The sequence below is a fragment of the Myotis daubentonii genome, chromosome 14 (assembly GCF_963259705.1).
Source record: "Myotis daubentonii chromosome 14, mMyoDau2.1, whole genome shotgun sequence".
Classification (NCBI taxonomy): domain Eukaryota; kingdom Metazoa; phylum Chordata; class Mammalia; order Chiroptera; family Vespertilionidae; genus Myotis; species Myotis daubentonii.
The window spans coordinates 52,680,251-52,706,917 of record NC_081853.1 but is presented as its reverse complement, the minus strand read 5'-3'; the positions used below and the strand labels follow the sequence as shown (position 1 = coordinate 52,706,917).

At 44.5% G+C, this 26,667-nt stretch overlaps 2 protein-coding genes and 2 non-coding genes across 8 annotated transcripts in view; all 4 read right to left on the bottom strand.

Annotated features, from left to right (window-relative positions):
* The window catches only part of MOBP (myelin associated oligodendrocyte basic protein), a 28,894-nt gene extending 23,773 nt beyond the window's left edge, over nucleotides 1-5,121 (bottom strand). For 2 of the 3 annotated variants that reach the window (XR_009448599.1, XM_059664460.1), the window contains exon 1: nucleotides 4,280-5,121. The gene's annotated coding sequence lies outside the window, so the exon portion shown is untranslated. The remainder of the gene's footprint in view (nucleotides 1-4,279) is intronic. The other variant, XR_009448600.1, reaches the window with a different exon arrangement.
* Nucleotides 5,122-17,452: 12,331 nt separating this feature from the next.
* Nucleotides 17,453-23,939, bottom strand: RPSA (ribosomal protein SA). 3 transcript variants are annotated; one of them, XM_059664457.1, is made up of 7 exons: nucleotides 23,783-23,939; nucleotides 22,779-22,944; nucleotides 21,813-21,931; nucleotides 19,985-20,230; nucleotides 18,829-18,957; nucleotides 18,542-18,707; nucleotides 17,453-17,619 (listed from the first exon to the last, which is right to left on the bottom strand). In XM_059664457.1, exons 2-7 carry the CDS (start codon nucleotides 22,909-22,911, stop codon nucleotides 17,525-17,527), a joined length of 888 nt encoding a protein of 295 aa, XP_059520440.1. In that variant the 5' UTR covers nucleotides 22,912-22,944; nucleotides 23,783-23,939; the 3' UTR covers nucleotides 17,453-17,524. The 3 variants fall into 3 exon arrangements, with proteins under 3 accessions (XP_059520440.1, XP_059520441.1, XP_059520442.1); XM_059664458.1 differs by having other exon boundaries at nucleotides 17,453-17,616; XM_059664459.1 differs by lacking the exon at nucleotides 18,829-18,957.
* LOC132215992 (small nucleolar RNA SNORA62/SNORA6 family) lies at nucleotides 19,773-19,924 on the bottom strand. Its single transcript, XR_009448678.1, has one exon. It is a non-coding gene; the product is annotated as a small nucleolar RNA SNORA62/SNORA6 family (small nucleolar RNA).
* LOC132215991 (small nucleolar RNA SNORA62/SNORA6 family) lies at nucleotides 21,996-22,145 on the bottom strand. The gene has a single exon (XR_009448677.1). It is a non-coding gene; the product is annotated as a small nucleolar RNA SNORA62/SNORA6 family (small nucleolar RNA).
* Nucleotides 23,940-26,667: the final 2,728 nt, after the last annotated feature.

Below are 26,667 nucleotides of genomic sequence, written 5' to 3'. Positions count from 1 at the left end.
GAGGGCGTGCCCGAGGCGGCCGATCAATGATTCTCTCTCATCATTGATGCTTCTCTCTCCCCCTCTCCTTTTCTCTCTAAAATCAATAAAATATATTTTTTTTAAAAAAAACACATCTAGGGACGAAACCGGTTTGGCTCAGTGGATAGAGCGTCGGCCTGTGGACTGAGAGGTCCCAGGTTCGATTCCGGTCAAGGGCATGTACCTGGGTTGTGGGCACATCCCCAGTAGGAGATGTGCAGGAGGCAGCTGATCGATGTTTCACTCTCATCCATGTTTCTAACTCTCTATCTCTCTCCCTTCCTCTCTGTAAAAAATCAATAACATATTTATAAAAAATAAAACACATCTAGGAAGTAAACTTTGCAACTACCACATGCTGTCTCTAAGGATATCTTTATCCATTTGTCCTTGTTTATCCATTTGTATCCTTGGCAACCAAAATGTTTACAAATTAGTACAATGAATGTTGAACAGATTATTGTTTGGAAGCCAGTTCCAGGTAAGGAAACGCCATACAGGTGTTTATTCTGAATCAGGATGCTTTTCCCCAGAGAGCAGCGTCTTGTCAAAACCCAAAACTGATCTGAGGACCTGCGGGGGCTGTGAAAATAGGATCCTGACTGTCTTGGGGTGGACAACCTACTTGGGAGACAAAACAACACCCTCACTGCTTTCTTTGGCTCCGGCAACAAGGATAAATTAAAGCTGTCCAAGGACCACACTGCTCAGTCAGCTCTCTCAGAGACTTGTGCGAAAGACCGTTCTGACTGAACAAACACTGCCTACTCGGGCTTTTCTAGAAAGGGAACACATGTGACCCCAGGTGGGTATCCTTCGCACACAGCCAACATATTTGGCAAATCTTTTAGGAATAGAAACCTTGCTCATTATAGTGAAGCCAGATAAACATGTAAGAAGTAATTTTCTGAATGCAATTTTAATGACATTGTTTTTGTTACATCTAAAATTATACAATACATTGTTTTTTACCTTACGGAATGTGAATTTGCACTAGAATGGTACGTGAATAAATAATTCCAAAATTTTCTACAGATGGGGCAAATGGGTCCAGGAAATGGAACCAAAGGTATGATTTGTCTCCTTGTTTGTCATTTCCCCTACTCGAAAATTTCAGAGGCTCTCCCCAGTTACAGAGCAAAGTCCTTGCTTCTTAGTGAATATGGCCCACAGGACACCTCCTGTCCACCTTGCCCCTTTATCCCTCACAACCACCCCTCTGTTATAGGTCAGAAGCATCCTGCTTGTGTGGTGAACGTCTATTCATCCTCAACAACCCAGCTGAGGTCTCACCTCATTAAAGGATGCACCCACTGTGGGGCTGTCTCTGTGACTTTCGCATATACTTCCATTGGTGGGCATGTCCCACCGGAAGAGTGTGGCTGCATGTCTGGGATCCCAGCTTGATCTCTTTGAGAGAAGGGCTTCTGTCTGAATCCCCAGGGCTCTGCTGTGCCCTCCACCCTTACTGAATTGAGTATCTTTGCAATCCTCTGGAGTGTTATGTAGAACTCAGGTGGCTTTGGCTAGATTCTCAGCATGGTTATTTTAAGAATTAAGGTTTTAACGTAAGTGCTCTCTCCATAGACAATATTATTTTTCAATGTGTGCTTAGTTTTATAATCATTTCTTTCTTAATCTGTTTGTGATTTTAAAAATAAGAATTGTGTTTCTCCTTCTCTATGAAAATGATGGGATTTTGAATGTACTCCCATATAAGTAAACAAATCCTCTCTCGTAATTTTTCCTGGATAAAGGAGAGGCAAGCAATCGTCCAGATTTGCATTTGTTTATAGAAAAGCCTAAGTGTCAGTGTGGCCTATAATCTGGGCAGGGGGCGAAGGGAAAGAACCCGGATTACCTGCTGGGCTGGTTGATTACTTTGCCTTGGGTTCTCCAAGGGCATCAGTCTCGGGGAGATGAAGAGACCAGGCCAGAGACAAGCTAAGATATGCACTGGATTGCTGACCACCCCTTTCGTTATTTTGTATCCAAAGCCATTATCTGAGTCATCCAATGGCAGTTACATTTGTAGACTTCCTCGGTTAGGTAAAATGCCACTTATCTTTGTAGTTTATATACCTCCATCTTTATATGTATAATATCAACACTAATAAAAGAGAAAAATGGTAATTGGCGTATGAGCTACCCTTTTCATTGGCTAAGCAGGGCTATATGCAAATTAACTGCCAACTAAGATTGGCAGTTAACTGCCAACTAAGATTGGCAGTTAACTGCCAACAAGATGGCGGTTAATTTGCATATGTAGGCACAATGCAGGGAGGCGAAAGGGAAAGCAGGAAGAAGCCCCCTGCCACTGACAGTGATCGGAAACCCAGGGGGGAGCTAAGAGCTGGGGGGCAGGGCAAAGGCGGCCGCCTTTGCCCTGCCCCCGAGCCATGATCGGAGAATCAGGTGCCTTTTCCGCCCTGGCCAGTGATAGCAGGAAGTAGGGGTGGAGCCAGTGATGGGAGCTGGGCACGGTCGAAGCTGGCAGTCCCGGGAGCTAGGGGTCCCTTGCCTGGGCCTAAAGCGAAGCCCACGATCGCGGGGCCGCTGCAGCTACGGGTCCCCGCTGCCCAGGCCGGACGCCTCAGCCAGAGGCGTCCTGCAGGGGCAGGGGCGGAGCCCGCGCGATCGCGGCACCCCCCCGCTGCCACTGCAGGTCCCCGCTGCCTGGGCCGGACGCCTAGGCCAGAGGCGTCAGGCCTGGGCAAGGGGCCGATCTTGCGATTGGAGGGTGATGGGGGTCAACGCCTGAGGGCTCCCAGTATGTGAGAGGGGGCAGGCTGGGCTGAGGGACACTCCCCCCCCCCCCACACACACACCCAGTGCACGAATTTCGTGCACCGGGCCCCTAGTTTATAATATGATATGATATGATATGATATGATATGATATGATATGTTATATTATATTATATTATAAATTATCCATCTATTAAAAAAAACAGAGGAGGAGTCAAGGGGGACTCCAAGGTATATAGTGTGAGTGACCAGGTGGGCAGTGGAAGCATCCGCTGGAGGAGAAGGTTTGGGGGAAGGAGCACAATCATGAGTTCAGTTTTGGATGCAGTGGAGTTGAGGCGTTAGAGGGGCGTCTAGATGAAGATGTCAAATGGAAAGTGCGAGGAGATGTCCGGGCGGGAGATAGAATCTGAGAGTTGTTGGAGTGTAGGTGGCAATGAAGCCTTGATGGATGGACTTGTCTTGGTGGCAGAATGTTGGGTGAGAAGAGGGTATAACTGTGCCGTAGGACACCCCCACATTTACAGTCTAGGTGGAGGAGGAGTGATTGGCAAGGAATAAAGAGAAAAGTCAGAGAGGAAGGAGGGACACTGGAACATATGAGCACGGGAGCCAAAGGGAAGGAGTATTTCAAAAGAGGAAGTAGTCAACTTCGTAGAAAGATTCTGAGACACTGGTGGTGTGATATGAGGATATAAAGAGTACATTAGCCTAACGGGTTTGGCTCAGTGGATAGAGCATCGGCCTGTGGACTCAAAGGTCCCAGGTTCGATTCCGGTCAAGGGCATGTACCTTGGTTGCGGGCACATCCCCAGTAGGGAGTGTGCAGGAGGCAGCTGATGGATGTTTCTCTCTCATCGATGTTTCTAACTCTCTATCCCTCTTCCTTCTTCTCTGTAAAAAATCAATAAAATATATTTTTTAAAAAAAGAGTACATTAGATTAAGAGACAAGAAAGTAATTGGTGACTTTAGCAAGAATTGTTGCCATGGAATGTTTAAAACAGAAATTGGATTAGAGGGTTTGTGGAGGGCCAGAGTTTGAGAATGAAGGGGAAGAGAGTCGTGGAAGCTAGGAAGTGAGTGGTTTCCCAGTTTAGTAGGGTGCCTAACATAGTAATTTGAAAGAAAGGAAGGTCATGAATGAGACCCTAGGTGTTTGCGCTACTTGAATTACAGAGGAGGTAGTTTCAAGTATTGGCAAGCTCCACAGTGTGCCAATGAATAGATGAGGCAGAGTGTACAGTACATGGGTTTGACAAAGGTAGACAAATGGTGGCTTAGGTCATAGTGTCTTAATGCACAGACATAGGGTTTTCCCCCCCAAATTTCTACTCCCCAAACCTAGAATACTATGAAACACCTGGAATAGTTTTTAAAAGTGTTTAACTCTTATTAAAAATTGGATCGCTCAGTTTTTTGCTGATTCTGCATTCTACTTGAACTTTCTGAACTAGTGATCATTATTAGCAATCTAGATCAGGTCCAAGAGTGTAAGAGATTCACTGGTACCTGTATTTTCATCCGTACACATCTGGTGATTAGGTCTCTGTTATGAGCTTGTCTTGGTATCATTTGCTGCTGCTTCTTCTTTTTTTCCTAAAAGTGAAGCAGCAAAATGTGTTCTGGTTACTCAGGTTGTAGTTAATTCGAGTGCGTTGTGCACAGAGCTTCACTCTCACATTCTGCATCCGATTCCTGACTTTTAAATGCTGTTGCTCCAGAGTCAACCGCTGCTCTCTTTCCCCTATGCCCATTCCTGCCACATGTGGACTCTAACTAGGGATTAACTATATTCTTCTATTTCCTGTATCTTGATGCTCTGGCATCTGGGGCCTTGCTGTTCCTGGAGAGACTGCCCCTCTCAAGGCTAATAAATTCTTAGACACAGCAAAGGACTCCCCTCTTGAGAGTGCCTTTTATATGCAAACCAACCAATCCAGAGCCTAAGCACACCAACTACTGTTTTTGTTTTTTTATCAAACTGTCACAGATTGAGCCAAAATTCCTCTATCCTAATCATCCCAGGGCCAAGTACCAGATGACTCAGGTCAACTCTACACTCCAGAGTCCCCCACTGAACTTATTTAAACTCGCCCATCCTAAACCTGCTTACCCTGCTTACCCTGTCTGGCTCATTCATACCTGTACAAAGGTACAATAAAGTCTCTTGCTCATGCCTTCCTAGCCCCTTCAGGCTCCTGGCAGACTCTAGTGCTTCCCCATCTAGCCCTCCATGGTCTGGCATGCCCTCTCCTCTTGGGAACTGTGAGTAACAAACTATCTTTTCATTTAAAAAAAATTAATTTTTTTTGAGAGAGAGAGTTTAGAGAAACATCAGTATGAGAGTGAAACATCTATTGGCTGCCTCCTGCATACTCCCTACCACGGATGAGTGCACAACCTGGGCCCTGACCTGGAATCGAACCATAGAACCGGCAACCTTTCGGTGCACAGGAGCCACACCAGCCAGGGTAACAAACTATCTTTTCAATGGCAGTCATCTGATTTGCTGGCCTCACCAAACCTAAACAAAAACAAAATCCCAGGTACATTTTAAAATATATTGGTCCCTTAACCACAGCTAACACCAGGTTTTACCTAATGCATTGTAACAGAAGCACCAGAATCCAGAGTGACCTTCACAGCCATGCAAGACGTCACTCCTGGAGTCCATGCGATGGTACCTAATCCTCAGGTGGCAGTCTTCAGACTGGAAAGCAACTCAACTCCCAGCCACAAGACTCTCCTGGCCTTCAAGCCTTCCATGTCCTGACCCCAATTTTTTTGACTAAGTGTGAGGAGGCCCTTATTTTTCACCCCAGGATGGCTCATCACAGGAACACATAATCCTTCAAGTAGAAAACACTTTCTCCAACTCCAGGATGACTTTTACAGCTCAGATAAGGCAATTATAACAGCTAATGCTACATTTTCTCAAAAGCTGGGTTCCTCAACATTAAATAGCACCATGTGCAGAATCCCAAAGTTCTAACCTAATTTCATATTTAGAAAAAAATATTTATCTACCTAATCCAGGGAATAGTCCTGTAAAAGCCACAATACATTCACTTAACTACAAAGATCATATAACAAATTAATCAACTCCCCCTCACTCAGATTTATGATAACATCAGAGTTATTTTGGGGGGGGGGGAGGATGCTTTATATTTGTGTATCTAAAGAATCTATTTTAAGAATAATAAAACTGCCAGCCACCTCCGAACAGTTTTCCCACTTACGAGCAAACAAATGAAAGTTCCTTTTACCAGACACCCTGTCAGCGTGCTGAAGGCGGCCAGCGAGCCTGGAGCGGCTCATCAGGACAGCTCTTATTGAACTGTATCTGTTTTCAGCAGATGGTTTTGCTTAGAAAGAAATGATCACATTTATGACACTCATACTCATAGAGTAGCAGACATGAATCCAACACACACAAAGAATCTAGATTAAATACCTCACCATACACCTATCAAGTTCATGTACACATCATTGTAATTACCATTTATAAGTAAGGGACAGCACTTACACACTTTTGGTGAATATGGGGAATTATCAGAAAAAAGCCCTGGATTTTTAATTTTTTTCACTTTCTTGTAATTTTAGGTACTCATTTAAAATCCTAGTAACCACTAGGTAAACAACATCTTGAATTAAAAATTTGTACAATCGGATTTAAGTGTGAATTTGGATATGTATGATCTATAATGCAAGGATAGTCCTTCCAAACTTCATAACCTGGACCTAATCATGAGAAAACATCAGACCAAACCCCAAGTGAGGGACATTTAACAAAATAACTCCTTACCCTGGCCAGTGTAGAGCATTGGCCCATGCACCCCAGGGGTCCACCTGAGGCTCTGGGTTTGATTCCCGGTCAAAGGAAGGTACCTACGTGGGTTGTAATTTGATCCCAGCCCTGGTAGTCAGGGTACGTGTGGGAGACAACCAGTCAGTGTGTCTCTCTCATATCAATGTCTTTCTCTTTCTTACCCTCCCTTCCACTCTCTCTAAAATCCTCAGGTGAGGATTATCAAAATAATAATAATAATAATAACTCCTCAAAATAATAACTAGTCGAGGCATGAAAGAGAATGACGGTCTTGAGTACTGTTCCAAAGTAATGGAGACTACAGGACATGGCCACTAAAGGGGATGCATGATCCTGGACTGACTTCTGGGATAACTGGTGAAATCTAGTTGTCTGCAGAGTAGATAATAGTATTTTCTCCATGTTAATTTTTTTATTTTGATCACGTCTGTAATTTAATTTCAAATGGCTCAGAAAAAAATAATATGTATATGTGTATACAGAGAAAGAAAGGATAATAAAGCAAATGTAGTAACCTGTCAGCATTTGAGTAATCTGAATTTTTGTACTGCTTCTGATTTTTCTGTAAACATGAAGTAATTTTTATAATCCACTCACCAAAGCATTCTCCTGCTCTTCAGAATAAACATAAAATAGCATAGCTGCACATCTGACAATAGTCTGTTTTGTGCCTCCCAGATTTATTCATGTAGCATTAAAAATTCTTTTCCCCATGCTCTTCCTAGAACTTTAGCCAAGGTCATAACTTTATTCTCCTGACACATAATCTTTTCTTTCCTTTTTCTATCAACCACAAAACTGAAAATAAAAAGAAACACCTCTGTGATTTCTGAAATTCTGTTCAAGACAAAGCACGGATGTCTTTCCATTTAAGTTTTCTAGGAAACAACGTTCTTCCAAGATTGGGGCTGTGCTGTCCATCCCCTTCCCCCCTCCCCCCCCCCACCCCCACACACACATAAACCCGGCTGTATGAAGGAAAGCGTTGTTCCTAGATAAGGAAAACTCATTTCAAATCATGATAAGTCATAAAAGGAGAGAAAAAGAAGCAGCCAATAGTGCTGTTCAAGGAACAGGGGGCTTTAGACCGGAATGAGTTAGGGTCCAGAGCCCTTTCCCAGGCTCAGACAATTTCCAGGCATTTTCAGAACATTCCAGGAGGGCCCTCTGCCCACATCTGAATAGCCTCGGTGTCCTCTGTGCTTGCGTTCTCCCTCCTTTTATGCCCTCCCACTCCTGGCAGCTATTCCAGGTTTCCCCTGGGACACAGTGAAACGGCCCACACACAAACACGCACTCGCCACTGGAGACGAAGTACAACATGAAGAAAGATGAAAATCAGCGCAATCCCCTTACCTTCAGGTAGCAGTTGTGTGAAACAGGTTCCACGTCTGTACCAGGCGCCTGAGAGGATGAGGCTACTCAATGCATGCGGAATATATAGGGATGGATTATATATCCGGGTTTTTCATTACACAAGGTGTTTTTGATGGGTTCTCAGCCAAGATTCACTTAAAAACAAAAGCTACACAAAAACTACAAAAAGGCCACACAAAGTTTCAACAAAAGGCTAAAGAAAGAGCAAACAAAAGCCAAAGAAAGTTTAAACAAAGAGTGAAACAAAGACAACACAAAGGCCAAACAAAGACAAAACAAAGACTGAAACAAAGGGCAAAAGAAAATCTAAACAAAAGCTAAGTTACAACCACATTACACCCAAACACACACATACACACAGTCACAAACCATATCTACACGTCAGCCCCACACTCTCATATCCCAGTCTCCCACCTCTCAAATCCTACATAACACCCCATTCCAACGCCCTCACCAAGGCTCTCTCCATACTCACTTTCCCCAAATCAAACCACACACCAACTCACTCCACCAAACCACACATGCTTCTGCCGACGTGGCACCGCCACAGCCATCATCCCAGCTCCCACCGCGCTACACCTCACCGCACATGCCACAAGCCAAACCCACAAGCGACGAACAAAGTTGGAATCACACTGACAAATCCCTGCCTTTGGAATCTCTTTCCACACTCTACTCAGAGTAAACATGCACCCTCCCTAACACTCCCTACATACACAAACATGCATGTATATACACACATCCAAGACTAGCATGCATACATGCATGCCCTCACACAATTTAGCAAGAGTACCTGAGTGTAGTTACTACTGAGATTAGATCTGGATTATTCTATAATAATTGCCATTTACGTTCATATTCATGAAAACTTAAAAAAAATCTATGATAGATGATTTCTGTAAATTATGAATCTCATTTAATTAACATAACACTTCAGTCTTGGACATGGCATTTTCTTATCATTTTCCTGGAGTTTGGGGGTTACACCATTGAATCCTGTAACTGTCCCTTGGTTAAATGTCATGGATCCACCCTACCTGGTTTGGCTCAATGGATAGACCATCGACCTGGGGACTGAAGAGTCCCAGGTTCAATTCCGGTCAGGGCACATGCCTGGGTTGCAGGCTGGAACCCTAGTAGGGGCATGCAGGAGGCAGCTGATCCATGATTCTCATCATTCATGTTTAACCTCTCTCCCCCTATCCCTTCTTCTCTGAAATAAAAATAAATAAATAAATGTCAAGAATCTTACAACCAGTGCTTTTGCTAAATTTCATTCTATGTGGAGAACTACATACTAATGATTTGAAAGATGAAAGGATATTTCTGAAACTAATCCAACCAACAGTAGCTTTGCCTCTTGAATTCCCACAACTCCTTGCATGAGAGTGAGATTTACATGTCAACACTGTCATAAAGTTTCTTTCCAGGCTCTTGTCACAGTAATGCGAAAAGAATCATCCTAGGGGATCTTGAGGAGGCGATCCAAGAAGACTGAAAACATACCATGTAAATCTCATTGCACCCTAACTTCATGGCTACTTAAACGTTCTTGATCTGCGTAACGAGGTACATACATCTGCTGGTTGGTTCACTCCTGCTGTGAGGCCAGCACTTTGCCTGTACTGCATGGATGTGTGTGAGGGTTCGGGAGCAGAACAAGGTGGCTCAGAGCACAGGCTCTGGAGGACTCAGGGAGTCACTAAGCCAGTTAGGATGTCACACTGGTTGGAACTGTGCCTGGCACATAGTGCTACATCCATGTTAGCTATTGTGGTCTGGCCCTAAAGAAGCTTGTGAAACAGTTGTAAGTACACATTTCCTATTTAGAAAACAACTGGAGATGTCTAAATAGGCTTTTTTTTTTGCACTTCATTTTATTTTTCAGGCTTTTCTTTTGCATTTTATTTTATAATTGAATTTATTAGGGTGACACTGACTAATAAAACTACATAGGTTTCAGGTGTACAATTCCATAATACAGCATCTATATATTATATTGTGTTCACCAACCCAAGTAAAATCTCCTTCCATCACCATTTATCCCTCTGTACCCTCTTCTCCTCCCCCACCCCCTTTCTCTCTGGTGAATTCAGGTTATTTCAAAAGTGCAAGATAGAGTGGGTAGGTTGTAGAGATAACCTCTTCCCTAAAGGACTCCTCTGCTTCTCAAACCTTTCCAACAAACGTCCTTACTGGCAAATTTTGTGAAGTCCTGTCTTTGATCTTCTACTCCATGATATATGGAGTGATGCACAATTTATGCAACCGAAGTATGGCGTTCCCACAGAACACTCGTTATGCATCTCTCTTTACGCCTATTTAAAGTTTGGTGTTTGCCCTTCATGCGGTGGTGTTCTCAGTCCCAGAAAGACAGCGTAGGAGCCACACCTGAGCCAGGGGCAATTCTTTGAATGGCAGCTTTGTGTTCCACAGAGGGCACCACCTCCTAGAACTTCAAGTGGATTCGTGGCCAAAATTAAATGACTTGCTAACGTTACAGATAATTTCTCCACAGAAACTTTGGCTGCCACCAACAATCCCCCCATGTTATGGGCTGAATTGTGCCCCCTCCAAATTCACAGGCTGCAGACCTAACTCCCAGACCTTACTTAGAAATGGGTCTTTTCAAAGGTGATCAAGTGAAAATGAGGTTAGGGTGGGTCACTGATGTCCTATAAAAAAAAAAAAAAAAGACATTGGCCCTAGCCAGTTTGGATCAGTGGATAGAGCATCGGCCTTCGGACTGGAGGGTCTCGGGTTCGATTCCAGCCAAGGGCACATGCCTGGATTGTGGGCTTGATCCCCAGTAGGGGGTGTGCAGAAGGCAGCCAATCAGTGATTCTCTCATCATTGATGTTTCTATCTCTCTTCCTCTCCCTTCCTCTGTGAAATCAATTATATATATATATATTTATTTTTTTTTTTATTATTATTATTATTTTTTTTTTAAAGAAGACATTGGACACAGAGACACTCATGGAGGGGAGTCAATGTGAAGACACATGGAGACGATGATCATTTACAAGCCAACAAGAGTCATCTGGGACGTACCTTCTCTCCAGCCCTCCAGAGTAAACAACATGTTGACATCTTCTGCTTGGACTTCCAGCCTGGAGAACTGCTGTTTAAGCCACTCAGTGATACTAGGTGGTACTATGTAATGGCAGCCCTAGCAAACGAATACATCAGTTACTGTAACTACTATTTTAATTCATTTTCATGAGTATTTATCAAAATAATATTTGCACAAAGTTATAATGCATTAAAAGGCTAATGGGGAGAAACAACAGCCCCTTTTGCACTTCATCCCACTCCATAACCCCACTCACCAAAGGCAACACGTTCAACAAATTTTAGCTATTTTTCTCTATTCATTTCCATACTGTTAAAAATCCATACAAACAGCTACATATATGCTTATTACAGACCATTGGCTCCTAATTGAGGGCTTAATTTTCTTACACTCTCCCCCTTTCTCTCCCTCTCCCCTTACCAACTGAATGTAGTTATACCTGTCAATATTTATATTATTATCAATAAGTAAATATCTTTTCTACACAACTTTGTAATCAATGATGATGACTTCATTTCTTTGTACAAATTTGTTTTTCCTGGAGTTAATAATTGTCCTATTTTGCTTTCATTTATTTTAATTTGCTTAGTGTTTTCTCACTTTTTTTAAATATTCCAACAGACCTGTCAAATAACTATCAATTTTTCAAATATTCCAATCTATCAAATAATTGTTTACTTCTACTGCCTTCATAATCTGTTCTCTGGCTCGACTTTTGGACTGGCTGCTCTCAAAGTCTGGTGCGGGACTGAAACTTCCCTGCACTTTCTTGCCGTAAGGATCACCTATGTCATGGATCCCATGTCATTCTCATTTTTTGTCTGCTCCCTCATTTTCTGAAGTACACTCTCTAGTGCCGTCATTGGAAAGAGCACGTGTTAAGTGAATTTTGTTTTAGTTCTTGCGTACCTGAAAGCTGCTTTATTCTACCCTCCCATTTGATTGCCTTGTTGGGTATAGAATTCCAGATTGAAAATTATTCTCCCTCAAAATTGTGAATGCATCGTTTCTCCATATTTTTGGAAGAAACAGTATGTGTTGTTCACCTGCCACTTTTAACCAAAAACACAGTAATTATTTTATTGTAATATAACATATATGTACTATAGAATTCGAAATTTTAGGCATAAAATGTAGAGCTTTTAAAATATATTTAAGGGTTGTAGAAACATCACCACTATCAAATTCTCTGACATTTTCATTACTTTAAAAATAAATCCATACTCATTCACAGTGAAACATACACTATTTTATATGAGTGTAGAGAGATTCAAGCAGAAAAAGGGTTGGAGGGTATGACATCTTGTTATGGAGATTGGTGAAGGTAAGTATGAAATGAGTGGGTCATTTATAGAGGGAAGTTATCTTAGGAAAGACTCTGATGAGATAAGGGCATCTCTATTATTTCACCCTAAAGCTTCAATGTACATGAAGTCATCCACAATTAGAGCATTGTTGTTTAACAAAACCTTGTGTCACAATGTGTTGTAAAAATTGGTTTTTTATTTAAAAGATTGAAAAAACAAGCCAAAGATTTTCAGATTCATGACAAAAATGCTATTTTTTTCCTGTAGAAATATGAAAAAAATGAGTTTTATGAATAGCTGTAAGACCATTTAATTATTTCAAGGCATATAGTGAATTGGTTGATCAAAACTGAAAGAAACCTAAATGGGTCTTCATTTGTCCTTTAATCCTAACTTTCAGAGCCGATCTGTCTCCATCAAGACTTTGACCTTGATCTTACAGTTTTTTAGCTACAGTCCCCAACTTTGGTAAACAGAATACAGCACCATCTGAGCTGCCAGCAGCTCAGACAAAGCCTCTGTGTTCCCAAGCTCCAGACTCTGTCCCCTCTCCTTCTCCCTCTCCTCTTCCTCTCTCTCTCCTATCCTCCGCCCAGTCAAAATTGTGAATTGTGTTTGGCCACTAATGACCTGTGGAATGATGTATATTATATTCCTTAATTAAGGGACTGGGCTTTATCCAACTTGCTGTGTTAAAACTCACTCTTGCCCTAGCCAGTTTGGCTCTGTGGATAGAGCTTCGGCCTGTGGCCCGTAGGATCCCAGGTTCTATTCTGGTCAAGGGGACGTACTACATTTGCAGGCTCCTCCCTGGCCCGGGCTTGTTCAAGAGGCAACCAATGGATTTTGTTTCTCTCACATCGATGCTTCTGTCTTTCCCTCTCTCTAAAAATCAATGGAAAAATATCCTGGGGTAAGGATTAAAAAACACACACAAAAAAAAACACTCACTCTTAAGGTGACATGCCTCTCCTATTCAACTTTCTGAGCCCAACTCATGGATTTTACCCCTTGTATCATTACTATTAGAGAAGGACAGGGTGGGCATAGGGTAGCAAAATGTAAGGATTCTAGCAAAAATAGAGACTCAGAGCAAGAATGGATCAATGTACTGTGTTAAAGAAAACCAGAGCTGAACAGTAATTAAAGGGTTAAAAACAGATTTTATTCAGCTGTTGCAATAGACAGCGGTTCTCAACCTGTGGGTCGCGACCCCTTTGGTGGTCAAAGGACCCTTTCACAGGAGTTGCCTAAGACCATCCTGCATCAGATATTTACATTACAATTCAAAACAGTAGCAACATTACGGTTATGAAGTAGCAATGAAAATAATTTTATGGTTGGGTCACAACATGAGGAACTGTATTTAAAGGGCCAGAAGGTTGAGAACCACTGCAGGAGAAAAAGAGACTTCACTGTAACACTGGGCTCGGTTCCAAAGACAACATAGGAAAGAGGGGATTTACAGCCCAGGAGCAGGTTGAGGGAGTTGGTGAACGGAAAATTACTGAGAGGAAATATAGGGGGGGGGGGGGCGTTCTGGCCAAACCCACTTGACAGGATTCTTGCTGAGTCAGGCCCAACTGAGCAGACATCACTATGGGGGTGGAGAGGATGGGGGGGCGGGGGGTGAGGAATTCAATTAGATATCAAGGGTGGGGTATTCTTGCTAAAATGACTCAACTAGATTCTTGTTCAAATGGGATGATACAGACAGACAGACGTCCCAAGGCAGAGGCCTCCTGACTAGAGTTGGTCAAGGGGACCTTGGTCGGAGGTCAGCACATCGCAATGGGGAGCCCCGAGTCTAAGCACCGCTATCAATACAGAGACAGGAAATAAGCAGAGACCCAACATTAACAGAAAAGAGAACTGCCTTTAATTCTGTGCTCACCAACAGCCACGCATCTACCATTCTGTCTGGTGGTTTAAGAAAATGCCTTGAGAAAATCACAGATCCTAGGTAATCTGTGGCCATTTGAGTTAATAGATTTGAATTAATGATCAAACACAATCTTTTTTCAAAAATGTATTTTTTATTTATTCCAGAGAGGGAGAGGGACAGAGAAACATCGGTGATGAGAGTATCCTGACCGGCTGCCCACTGCAGGCCCCACACTGGGGATCCAGCCCGCAACCCAGGCATATGCCCTGACCAGGAATCAAACTAACCTCAGGTTGAAAGTCTATTTTAGGAATCTACTGGAGGTGATAGTGTATGGTATTTTCATGTCAATACTTGATATTGGCCAATTTGATTTTTCTCCTCAGTAAACTTCAGTGAATTGCAATGTTCAACAGAACTAGGCAGTCTATTTTTATGAAAAAATTTATATATACAAAATTAGGGAGGAAACCCGTATTTTTTTTAACCTAGTTGCAGTAACTATCAATGGAGAGCAGCAGTTAAGTACCAACCCTCTGTCACAGTAATTGCAAACCCTGTTGGGTCCTGTGACATGAGACCCATCAAGAGATGAAACCCCTATGGAGGGGTAGTCCTTAGTCTGTCGCCGAGAAGGTACGCCACCCCTCCCGGAGGCCAGGTGGTGTAAGGATGGATCTAGTAAAGAACCCTGCTACATGCACAACTGAGACTGTCCATTTGGATACTGACGAACTATATAGTTCGATTCAGATGCTGAGCAAAGTAGCCCCTTGGCCAGCTGGTCTTTACAGGGTTAACTATGTAATGGCCTTGATGGCACACCGTGAGGGGACAGGAATGTGAGCTTCACCTAGGGCAGACCCATGATTGTTGTACTCTGTTCAAGGAGCTGGCAAATGGGCAGGGTTCACCTAAAAGACCATCCTGTGTAAGGGGTGGTGTGGGAACCCTATTAAGAATAGGCCTTGCCGAAACCGGTTTGGCTCAGTGGATAGAGCGTCAGCCTGCAGACTGAGAGGTCCCGGGTTCGATTCCGGTCAAGGGCATGTACCTGGGTTGCGGGCACATCCCCGGTGGGGGATGTGCAAGAGGCAGCTGATCGATGTTTCTCTCTCATCGATGTTTCTGACTCTCTCCATCTCTCTCCCTTCCTCTCTGTGAAAAATCAATAAAATATATTTAAAAAAAAAAAAAAAAAAGAATAGCCAATCTGCCATATGCATGTGTGCAGGCAAGGATGTATGTTTAGGTAGTACCAGCATCACAAATCAGCATGAGGCCTCTTTTGAGGGTGTAAATTGCCACTGACCAGCCAGGTGGCTGGGCTGCTTTTGTGGGACTACTTTGAAGAACTACTTTGTCTGATGGCTCCTGTAGTAGCAATGGCTACTTGGTCTACAAGTCTCGTGTCTACGACTTCTCATGAAGGCTGTGAAGAGGATGATCCTCAGGGCAAGTTTAACCCAGTCAGGTAAGGAGTCTGTAAACAAATTCCCAATCTAGGACCTGGCTTCTGGTATGGGGTACAGTAACCTTGCCAGACATCTCATCCTTAAAATTATATTATATATGGAAGACAAAAGGCTGTTTGATGTTGTGCCAATGCCAGAAGTTCCCCAAGAGGAATGCAGCAAGGTTTCCAGCTTAGAGATATTGGGCACTAAGACACAGGACTGGAGGGGATCCGAGGCAGTAAGGGAATAGATTGGGAGTCCCTGGAGCAGCTGTTCTCAACCTGTGGGTTGCAACCCCTTTCACAGGGGTCGCCTAAGACCACTGGAAAACATAGAATTACATATTGTTTACAGTAGCAAAATTACAGTTATGAAGTAGCAACGAAAATAATTTTATGGCTGGGGGGTCACAACATGAGGAACTGTATTAAAGGGTCGCGGCATTAGGAAGGTGGAGAACCACTGCCCTGGAGGGTTCAGCAATTGCAGGCAGGAGTCAATTTATAACAAAAAATGTACACTCTAGAGCAGGGGTGGGCACACTTTTTGACTCGAGGGCCACAATGGGTTCTTAAACTGGACCAGAGGGCCGGAACAAAAGCATGGATAGAGTGTTTGTGTGAACTAATATAAATTCAAAGTAAACATCATTACATAAAAGGGTACAGTCTTTCTTTTTTTTTAGTTTTATTCATTTCAAACGGGCCGGATCCGGCCTGCAGGCCGTAGTTTGCCCATGGCTGCTCTAGATGAAACCGACCATGTTTTCCTATTCCTTGTTCTCTGAACAGTCTCCTTAACCACAAAACATATTGACAAATTAGCTTTCCATCCCTCACTTGGCCCTTACACCCAGCGTCCCTTCTCCCCATCTACCCCTGCTTTCCAGCCACCCTGATTCCAGAAAGTACCACACGTGTGCTGACCACCTGTCATGGGTTTGAGCTCCAAACACACTGGAGCTTTGAAGGACATGGCAGATTTGTCCAACTTGTTCCTAAACACAGCCCGTGGCAGACTTCCTATGAAGTTAATGCTGCTTGACCTGAGGGGTCCCCTTTGTCTCTGCTCCACTGCAAGGGGCCCTGCAAAGTCACATGGACATTTTGTCCATTTCCAAGGGTACAAAAAAATCTATGTAAATCATTGCAGCTACTCCAAATCTGGAACCACTTAACTGCTCTATTCTCATTCAAGTCAATAGTTTTCACTTGGCTGAGTGGCACTGTGACCTCAGCAGAGAGCCATATTCTGAATAGAACTGAAATGTACAGAGCACCATGCAATATTCTGTGGAATTTCTGCACATCGTGTACAACCCTCTCCCAGAATCTATAGATAAGCTGACTAGATGACAGAAAATAGATGCCTCTCAAAGCTGGAGAGGCTGTGACCTCCAGTGGTTCTACAATTGAAGACCATATCCCACCTTTGCCCAAAGTGGGTCTTTAATGCCACGTTACTCATACATTGCCCACACAACTGTCAAATAGTGGGGCTCTCAATGAAAACCAATTAAAATCTGGATTCTATAGAATTGACCAATACAGATGTTAAGCACATCAGAACCTTGGAAGAATAATCCTAGGGTTAGCACTTATGTGCAGCTATTCACATCTACTTCCAGAACATATGACGATCCTTATACAAAAAAGCTCAGGGAAATTCCCAAGTGAAAAGCAATACACTTGTCAAGGCACCTAAAGTAACTCCAGGCATCTTGATCTGGAATAAAAAACTGAAACAATGGACACGACTTTTAGAAACTGTTTATTTTCCATCAACCTTATTTCCGTTCTGTTAAGAATTTGTGGAAGAACAGCTTAGGACCACTCAGTGGTTGTTCCTACCCATTCAGTAGCCTGAGCAGTGGGAGCTGCAGACCAGTCTTCAGTGGCAGGCTGAGCACTCCAGTCTTCTGTTAAGAAAATACCAAAAAAGAAAAGCCATCAGCTCTGTTCCCATAGTATTTTTTGTCACCTCCCTGGCACCAGCAATCTGCCTCGCATTCTGTCAGACACACATTTCAAAATCACATCTGTTCAAATGCACCTGAATTCAATCTCTCAGGTTAACACAGCTATGAATACCGGGACAAACTTTTTAATATGGCCTTGGAGATCATTCAAGTTAGATTAAAAACAGACGTTCCAAACCACCAGCTTGATGCACTTCTATCATGATACAGTAAACCATTGATTTTGCAGACCTTGATTTAACAGACTTCGGATTTAATGAACAAAATTTCCAGTCCGTATGTCATGAGAAAATTAACACCCTATTAATTTTTGAAAAGGCTTTTAAACCAAGTTTTGCTCATAATTAGCAGCTTATTTTTGTTATTAATCCATACTGTTATTTTTAACTAATTTTAGTGAATAGGCCATGTTGAAAAAAACACTAGTGATTTCGCTGACATAAATATTATGTATCTACAACTATAGTCTACATATTTAAACTCAAGAGTCACCGCTTGTAAACAATGTTCAGCCAATGATTAGAATGACTAGCATAATATCACACATCACATGAGGTAATTGGTTGTTGTTAAATGGCATGTCTTTCCTTGGATGTTGTGACATGCGCTAAGCCATACCTCAGCTATGTGCATGTTTACTCGAAGTAACTAGACCTATTTAAATTTACAAATTTAAAATTATAGTAATATATATAGAAAACTTTACTGTGAAGTTAAAACTTTTCATACTTAATTTTAATTACACAAACGTGTCTACATAAAGTAAAAACAGGTAACCTAGCTTGTTAATTTTTTAATGGACTTTGGGTTTAACACCCCTCACCCAAATTAGTCCATTACATGGAGGCTTTGCTGTACGTACCAGTAGGAAACTGCTGAATGGGTACAGAGGGCACCTGCACGCCTTCAGACCAGTCTGTAACCTCAGGCTGAGCAGCAGTGAACTCGGGAGCAGGAGCAGTCCATTCGCCCTGAAATTCCTCCTTGGTCACAGCCTTTTCAGCAGCAGCCTGTTCTTCCTTTTCAATCTGGTTTAAAAAAAAAAAGTGTTTTTTTTTCATAAGGACTGACAACTTCTACTTGCAGAAAGTATAAACCAAGGTGTCCAATTTGCTTATGTGACCACAAGCCTTTGTGGAGGAAGCTTACCTCTTCAGGATCTCTGTAGAAGTAAAGATCAGGCATGACTTCCCACGGGTGTTCACGGGAGATAGTGCCACGCATGCGGAGTACTTCCCGGGCCAGCATCCACCACATCAGACCCACTGAGTGAGCCCCCTGCAAGAATGCCAGGGTATTAGAAAGTGACACTTGGGCCTGGCCGATGCGGTTCCATGGTTGACCATCTCCCTGAACCCAGAGGTCCTGATTTGATTCCCAGTCAGGGCACATGCCCGGGTTTTGTAGGCTTAATCCCCAGTATGGGGCATGCAGGAGGCAGCCGATCAATGATTCTCTCTCTCATCATTGATGTTTCTAGCTCCCTCTCCCTTCCTCTCTGAAATCAACAGAAGTGACACTCGGTCAACCCCAAACAGCATGTACCTCCCATTCCACCTAACCCAAACCCACATCATCTAGGTTCTTGGTACCAAGAGAACAGACATGGCTCAGTATTAAGTGTTTATAACAAGAAATTAAGATTGTTCAATTTATCAGTGGTTCTCCACCTTGATTGGTTGAAATTTTATAAAAGTACTGCTGTCAAGCTTCTATCCTAGGCAACAAAATTAAATACCCCAAAATCAGTGCCAGGACACTGGTTATTTAATTAAAAACCTCTAGCACGTTAAGCACCATGTCAGTTACGGTGAGTGACACTATACTTTCCGTCCCAAAGACAAAACAGGCTGGGCGCTTAACGTGTTAAGAGACTCAGGGTTTTGAGACCAGTGACAAACCGGACCAACTTGAACCACATGCAGCCCACCTTTTACGGATCTTATAACAGAATTCATCAAGCTGGTCTGAAAACAGAAAGGCCAAGTAATGCCTGAGAGGCCCAAGAAAAGCAAGAAATTTGGAGAAAGCAGAAGAAAACAAACTTTTTCAAATGTTTTCATATCCTTAAAGCTCTCATACATTCAACTCACACTTGTAGCAAGAATTACTATCAAACTCCACTCATTGGGCCAGAGACCCTTGTGGTGTTTGCCAAGTCTTGCCTCTCATGTAGCACACTACCTACACTTGCGAGTCAATGGGCCACCGGGGGCCGCAACTCCAAGCTCTAACAATGTGCAGAAATGCCCAACCCTCTGGAGCACTCATCCTCAAGATCTAGTTTAGATGGAAAAGCAGTTACCTTGTTGTTGCAAGGGATGGCGATGTCCACATAGCGCAGCGGAGAGTCGGTGTTACACAGAGCGATGGTGGGCAGGTTAACGTAAGACGCCTCTGTGAGAGGCTGGTGGTCAGCCCTGGGGTCAGTAACCACCAGAAGTCTTGGCTCCCGGAAGGCTGCCTGGATCTGGTTGGTGAAGGTTCCAGGAGTGAAGCGGCCGGCAATGGGAGTGGCTCCAGTGGCAGCAGCAAACTTCAGCACAGCTCGCTTCAGAATTAACAGTAAGAGTTAGCAGTGCTCCGTGACAGAGGAACCTCAGAGTAAACGTGTGACGGGTTCTGTTATCACGGGAAGCAGCCTCTTTAGCCAGAGCCCCAAATATCCCTTTCTCAAAAATATGGAAGCATCAAATTCCAGCCATTCTGGCCTCCATGTTACGTGACAAATACTTACAAAACTAGAGTGAAAAACCCCACAACCCACACTTCATATCCCCACCCCCTCAGGTGCCTGCGGCTCACTGGCTCCCTTGCTTCTGGAGGATAAAGCCACACTGCTTGATTTCTACCCACGTGGGCCACTTTGTGAGTGACTTGGGCTAATTACTCATATGCCTCCAGGTTCCTCCTCTACATATAGGAAAGCCTAAGCAACCCTTACAACTGACTGTCCAGTCGCTATGGTGGGCACTGACCACCAGGGGGCAGACACTCAATGCAGGAGCTGCCCCCTGGTGGTCAGTGCATTCCACTGGTCACCCCCACCCCTGCCAGCCTCTGGCCCCAATTGGGGCTTGGCCAGGCCTAGGGACCCCACCCGTGCGCAAGTGCCCGACTTTGCGCACATAGTAGGGCCTCTAGTAGGGTTATAAAATTAAACGAACCAATACAACAGTGCCTGAAAACCAGTAAGCACTTCTAGCTCCGGTCATCACACAGCTATCCTACAAAAAGCAGAAACAGCCAGCTTTACCTTCCCTCACCTTTTCTTCTATAGAGCTTATTACTTCCTGTTTGCCTTCCAAAAGGCACATTTGGCTGTTTTCCAGCTATATCCCAAGCACCTAGCAACACTTCCTAGATCAGTATAAATGCTTAGTAAATTTCCACTGAAGGAAGCTAAGAGTGGTCACTAAGTTCATTCCACAGCAGACTTTCTTCTGCCAGGCACTGAACTGGAGGGATCCAGTCACAAGCCAGCCTCTGGGGAACAACCAACTCCACTACTCCCACCCCCACAAAACACACTGGAAGCTAATGGGAACTAGTTTTATTATCAAGCTAAACAATGAAACATGAAAGGATTCTCCCATTTTAAAAGCTCCGTTCAAATCACAGCCAAGCATTTTTTTCAAAATTAGAAATGGGGTGAATAGTAAAGCTTTTTTATTTAAGTTGGAAAAGATCCTTACTCTTGCTTCTTATGAAGACTTGGATGAGAGGACTAGCACCATACTTACACAACTTTTCTCTTATTTTAGGAGCAAGGGTGGGAAAGGGAAAAGCAGGGCGTTCTCCCAGGAGGTAAGAGTTGAAAACCTTTGCAGCTGACAACAAAATTTCTTTTAACCCAGTACTTCATTTAAATATAAAAAATTTGACTACCATTAAATCCGATGAGCCATTTTATCAGGGTCATTTCTCGATGTTTAGTGGCACAAGAAAATACATGACATGAAAAATGAAGCTCAACACACTGTCAGGTGGCAAGTGTCATATACACTGAAAATGTTGAATATTGGCTGCTCAACATTTCTGGAGTGAAATCATGTGTTATTTTTATACTCTTCCATACATCCCCAAATGTTTATTTTTTAAATAATTAGAACCAACCATATTGTTCCACAAACCTGGCCAGTGTTCCTGGACGATATGACACTGACGTCAGCTGGGTTTTCGATGGCAACAATGGCCCGAGCTGCCAGCAGAAGCTTCTCCCAGGTTCTCTTCAGATTGATGATGTAGATGCCTAGTGGCAGCAGAGGTGTTAGCACTTGACCTGGCTTTGCAAATGGACATTCTTCTAAACAGTTGAATGTGGCAGAGAGCACTATCAACTCCAGTCATAGAGGCAAGCTCTACTGGTGTCAGCGAAAGTCCTGCCATTAATATAGCACACTTCCGACACTCAGAAGTTCATCGGCCAAAACTGGCCTCCACCCCGAGCTTTAATAGTGTGCAACTTTCCATCCGCAGGTCATCACCTTCTCTTTCTCTGCAGTAATGCCTACGAGTTGTTGCCCACTGTCTGGCCTCTCACTCCTCTTTCATCTGCTTTGACACCAAATTCAATCTAAAACTCCATCAGAGCTGAAATCCCTCCTTGGCTCCATCTCCAAACTGAGTAACTGCTTTACCCACAGTAATGCCTCCTACACTGTCACAACGTATCTTCCCTCTTCTAATACCTCCCAAGCCGAACTGCTAATCCCCTCTTCTCTTGCTTGACTTTCCTCCAAATTTAGTTGAACTAACCTCTATCAGCACCTGTGAAATTAAGGTACTATGGGAGGGGAACTCAGCTTATGAGCTTCGGCATCTCATCTCACACCTTCATGACCCAACTCAAGTCCCACCACCCTTTTCCACTGGAGCCCAGAAACCTTTCCTTCCAGCCACAGCGAGAACAGTTAGTTTTAAAGCCTGTTCTCAATCTAGAGATCTAGTTTTATTACTTAGTAGAGAGCCCTCCAAGGCAGACGCAGAAATTACTTCACCCAGCACTTCTCCACAGAACAGCGGGAGTCAAAATTTGCCCTGAAAGGTGGAATGGCAGAAAAAAAAGAAAAAAAAAAGCCACTAAAGCAATGACTGACCATCACTTTTCCTTTTGTAGATGTACTGTTCCATTTGGAAGTCAAGGTTGGTGCCACCTAAGTGGGTTCCTGCTGCAAGGAACTTGAGGACATCCTCCTCCTTCATTTGCAGGACATCAAGGGCTCCGGACATTGTGAAAAGTTTCCCTTTAAGTTACGTGGGAACCTGGAAAACAAAAGTTGACCATCTAGTCCTTTTCATTCCAGGGGGGTAGGGGAAGCAGGTGCGTTTAATTACTCCTCAAAGCAGCCTCATCTTTCAATGGAACCTAGCCCACCTTCTAGGTTGACCGTGCAGTCCAGTGGGAGGAGACACAACGGTACAGACTTCGCACACACGTAACCGCATCAAATCGTACTGAGGGGAGAGTGGTGTGGGGATGGGCAAACAGCCGGGTAATAAACTAAATGAAACCAACACTTCTCCAGGTACCTGGGAGTTAAGCTCAAGGTACAGATGTGCAGAGATGTGCGAAGAGCAGCCACATTCGAGAACATAAGCGGAGCCAAGGCAGTGGAGAGACGAACAGGTTGGCATTCAGGTACCTCGTAGGTGGGCGCGTTGGAATTCACCTCTCCCGCCAGGAGCAATTAATTCCTTTTCCCCCAAACCCATTAGCACCAAACGGAAGACCCGACGCGCCCCAGCAGCAGGTGTAAGGTGGAGCCTAGGCCTCTGGTTTCACAGCCAAAGCCTGGGGGTCCCAGGCGACCGCAGCGCGGTGCATCACCCACTCTACCCCTTTCTGAACCCGCGCCCACCAGCAGCTCGGACCGCACCCCAGCCCCGAGCCTGGGCTCCAGCGCCACCTCCGATGGCACTGTGGGAGCCCGCGGGCCTAGTAGGCCACGTGCGGGCCGCCGGGCGGATGCGGGGCGCGCCGGGCCCCGCCAGACCCGCTCCATCTGCAGGTCTCACCCCCGGTCCTCGCGCCCCTCGTCTGTGCAGGACGGTGGTTCAGGTGGCCCTGGGGGGAACGCAGGGAACCCCACAGGGGACTCACCGAGAACAACGCCGTATGGAGCCCTCCCTGGGTAGCGCGGAAAGGCCGAGCTGGCGGAAGTGACGTACTAATATACCCCGCCGCCAGCCAATGACAACCAAAGCCGGGCGGAAAGGGGGCGGATCCAGGCCTTCTCCTTCCGGGAGGCGGGCTGACGGCGCGGCGCGGGCTCTCGGAGCGGCGGATAGGGGCGCCCTGGTGCTAGCGGGGCGGAGCGTGACTTGGGACACCCCACCCTCCACCCCCCGCCAGCGGCGCCCCGAAGGCCGCGGCTCTAGGCGATGCTGCCGTAATCGGGGCCTGGGCGCGAGCCGGAAGCCAGGCCGCCTGCCCCGACTCGCGCCTTTTGTGCTGACCTGGGAAGGCGGGCGGGTCCCTCCCCGAAGCTGCGGTGTCCCTGCGTGGGAAGGAGTGTGCAACCCACAAGTCTGCGTGTTTGATGAACAAAAGCTGCAGAAACTATTGTCACTTTTCTGGAGGACATTTTAGAAGTACCTAATTCAGATTCTGAAAGTTCACTTATGGGAAAATTTCCTGAAAAAAATAAAAAGGACAAGACTACACAGATGCATGAGAACTTTATTTGGGGCGGGGGAGGGACGGGGGAATGTATACAAAATTGCAAAATCCATCAATCGATTCGTTACTAAAAATTTACTATGTTAATTATGTATACAGTAGGTTTCAACCCTGACTGCACTTAGAATCACTTGCAAGCTTTTAAACATGCCCAACCCAAACCAAGAAAATCTGATTTGAAAAAATAGCTCCTAAAAAATAAAACGAAAAAAATTGTTCCTGAGATCATTTTAATGTACAGCCAAGGTGAGAACTACAGATGTACAAGCACAGAAAGTAGGTGGGATTTTCCCCTCATTTTTCAGTATTTTTAAAAATTTTCTGAGGGACATAGGTTTGTAAATTCAAACAAAACCCCACTACTTTTAAACAAAGCTGGCATAGAAAAGGAATAAACGTAGAGGCTTGGCTTTCAGCATCCTTAGAAACTAAGTATCTGGAGACGTTTTGGCTCTCACAAAAGGGAAGACCTGGAGTAGCTTTATGGAAACAATGGCTTGGTGGTTAAGGACTCTTGGAGAGCCTTCCGGATACTCCCAAACCATCTCATCAGCTCCCTCCTCTGCCCACCAGGGTCTGAAGAATACCTTCCACCATTGTAACTACCAGGACGTTGTACTGTGTTTCTTCACAGACACTAATATTTCCCCCACAAAATTAACTTTGCCCTTGGCCACTGATCTGCACGGTGAAAACTCTTGACGAGGAAAAGCCCTAAGATGAAAAATGCACTGTGGTGATAGGCAGTCCCCGTGAGGAGCCCTAGACTAAGAGGCACTTGTCAAATGGCTGTGGCTCCATTGCACAGGCTCCAGGTCCTCTGCACAAGCACTTCCATCATTTTTTAAAAATATGTATTATTGATTTTTTAGAGAGAGGAAGGGAGAGGGATAGAGAGTTAGAAACATCGATGAGAGAGAAACATCGATCAGCTGCCTCCTGCACACCCGCTACTGGGGACGTGCCCACAACCCAGGTACATGCCCTTGACTGGAATAGAACCTGGGACCCTTGAGTCTGCAGGCCAACACTCTATCCACTGAGCCAAACCGGTTAGGGCTCCATCATTTTTTTATTCATGCCCACTTGTGATGAACAAAGATCTCAGAGCCTTCCTTTTCCAAACTTTGGTTTCTGGGCCTTGTATTTAAAAACTAAATGAATTTCCCCCCCAAATATGAAACTGTGCTAGGGACCGTAGTATTATGGACTACGCTTCACATGGCATTGGGTGGCGAAGAGATTTGAAGCTGGGAGAATATGGGGCATCTAATTGGCCCCAGGCATCAAGTTCATCTTGGGTATCTTCCCACCACCCTTTCTAACCAGACTTCCTTATCGCTCCTCTTCACCTGTCTGCCTGATACCTAGTTGTCCGATAGTCCTCTCCGTGCACTTTAGCTGTAGTGGCGTGAGCAATGTCCCAAAATCCCTTTTCCCTCCTCTGTTCCAAAGCTCTCATGCCCTCAATTACATGGTATGGTCCCTTCTGTCCACCGCAAGCTTTCATCTGTATAACTTTTCTCCATCACTTTGCACTCTGCGTCTTAGGTTAAATTCATGCTTTGGAACCCCAGCTGTACCACCTTCTAACTGTGACTCTGAACAGGTCACTTTACCTCTCCCAGGAAATGAGAGCTGGTGATAATTCAGGTGCTGCCATCCTCCTGGAAGCGTCCCCCTGGAAATCCTACAGACACAAGTGAATGCAGAGGCTCACCTGGTGTTATTTATGAACCAAGCAGACATTTTTAATGTTTTATACAAAAATCAAAGTTACAAAATTAAGTCACATGTATGTAAGCTTAAGAAATCACACTAACCAAAAAGGACACAATTATCCCTGAAATGGAAATGGGCCTGGAAATCCTGGGTTGCTCCCGTCAATCTTCACAGCATCCTCACCAAACCACCTGCCTTCTCCTGCAGGCCCAACAGTCGGATGCAAATGCCATCTCGAACCTCTGGGTTTAGGAACAGTCACCTCTGCAGGACGTTCACGAGCAAGTTCCCTGAGAAGTCAAAGTTCCCTGAGGTCCAGTGGGAGGAGTTCTGAGTCAGCTGGGCCACATCTCCTTTTCTACAGATGGGGAAACCGAGGTCCCAACACAGTCCACGTCACATGGGAAGTTAGAACATCATTACAATGAAAGCCCACGCTCAATCCACAGCTTGTTACTGTGAAGACACTGGTCTGCATTCAGATTTTGCTTTTAGTGGGTTGGGACCCAAGAGGCACCCTGGAGAATGTGTTCTGGAGGAAGCACAGTCAGAACTGAGGGCGTTTCAGGCTAAAGGAGAGTGAA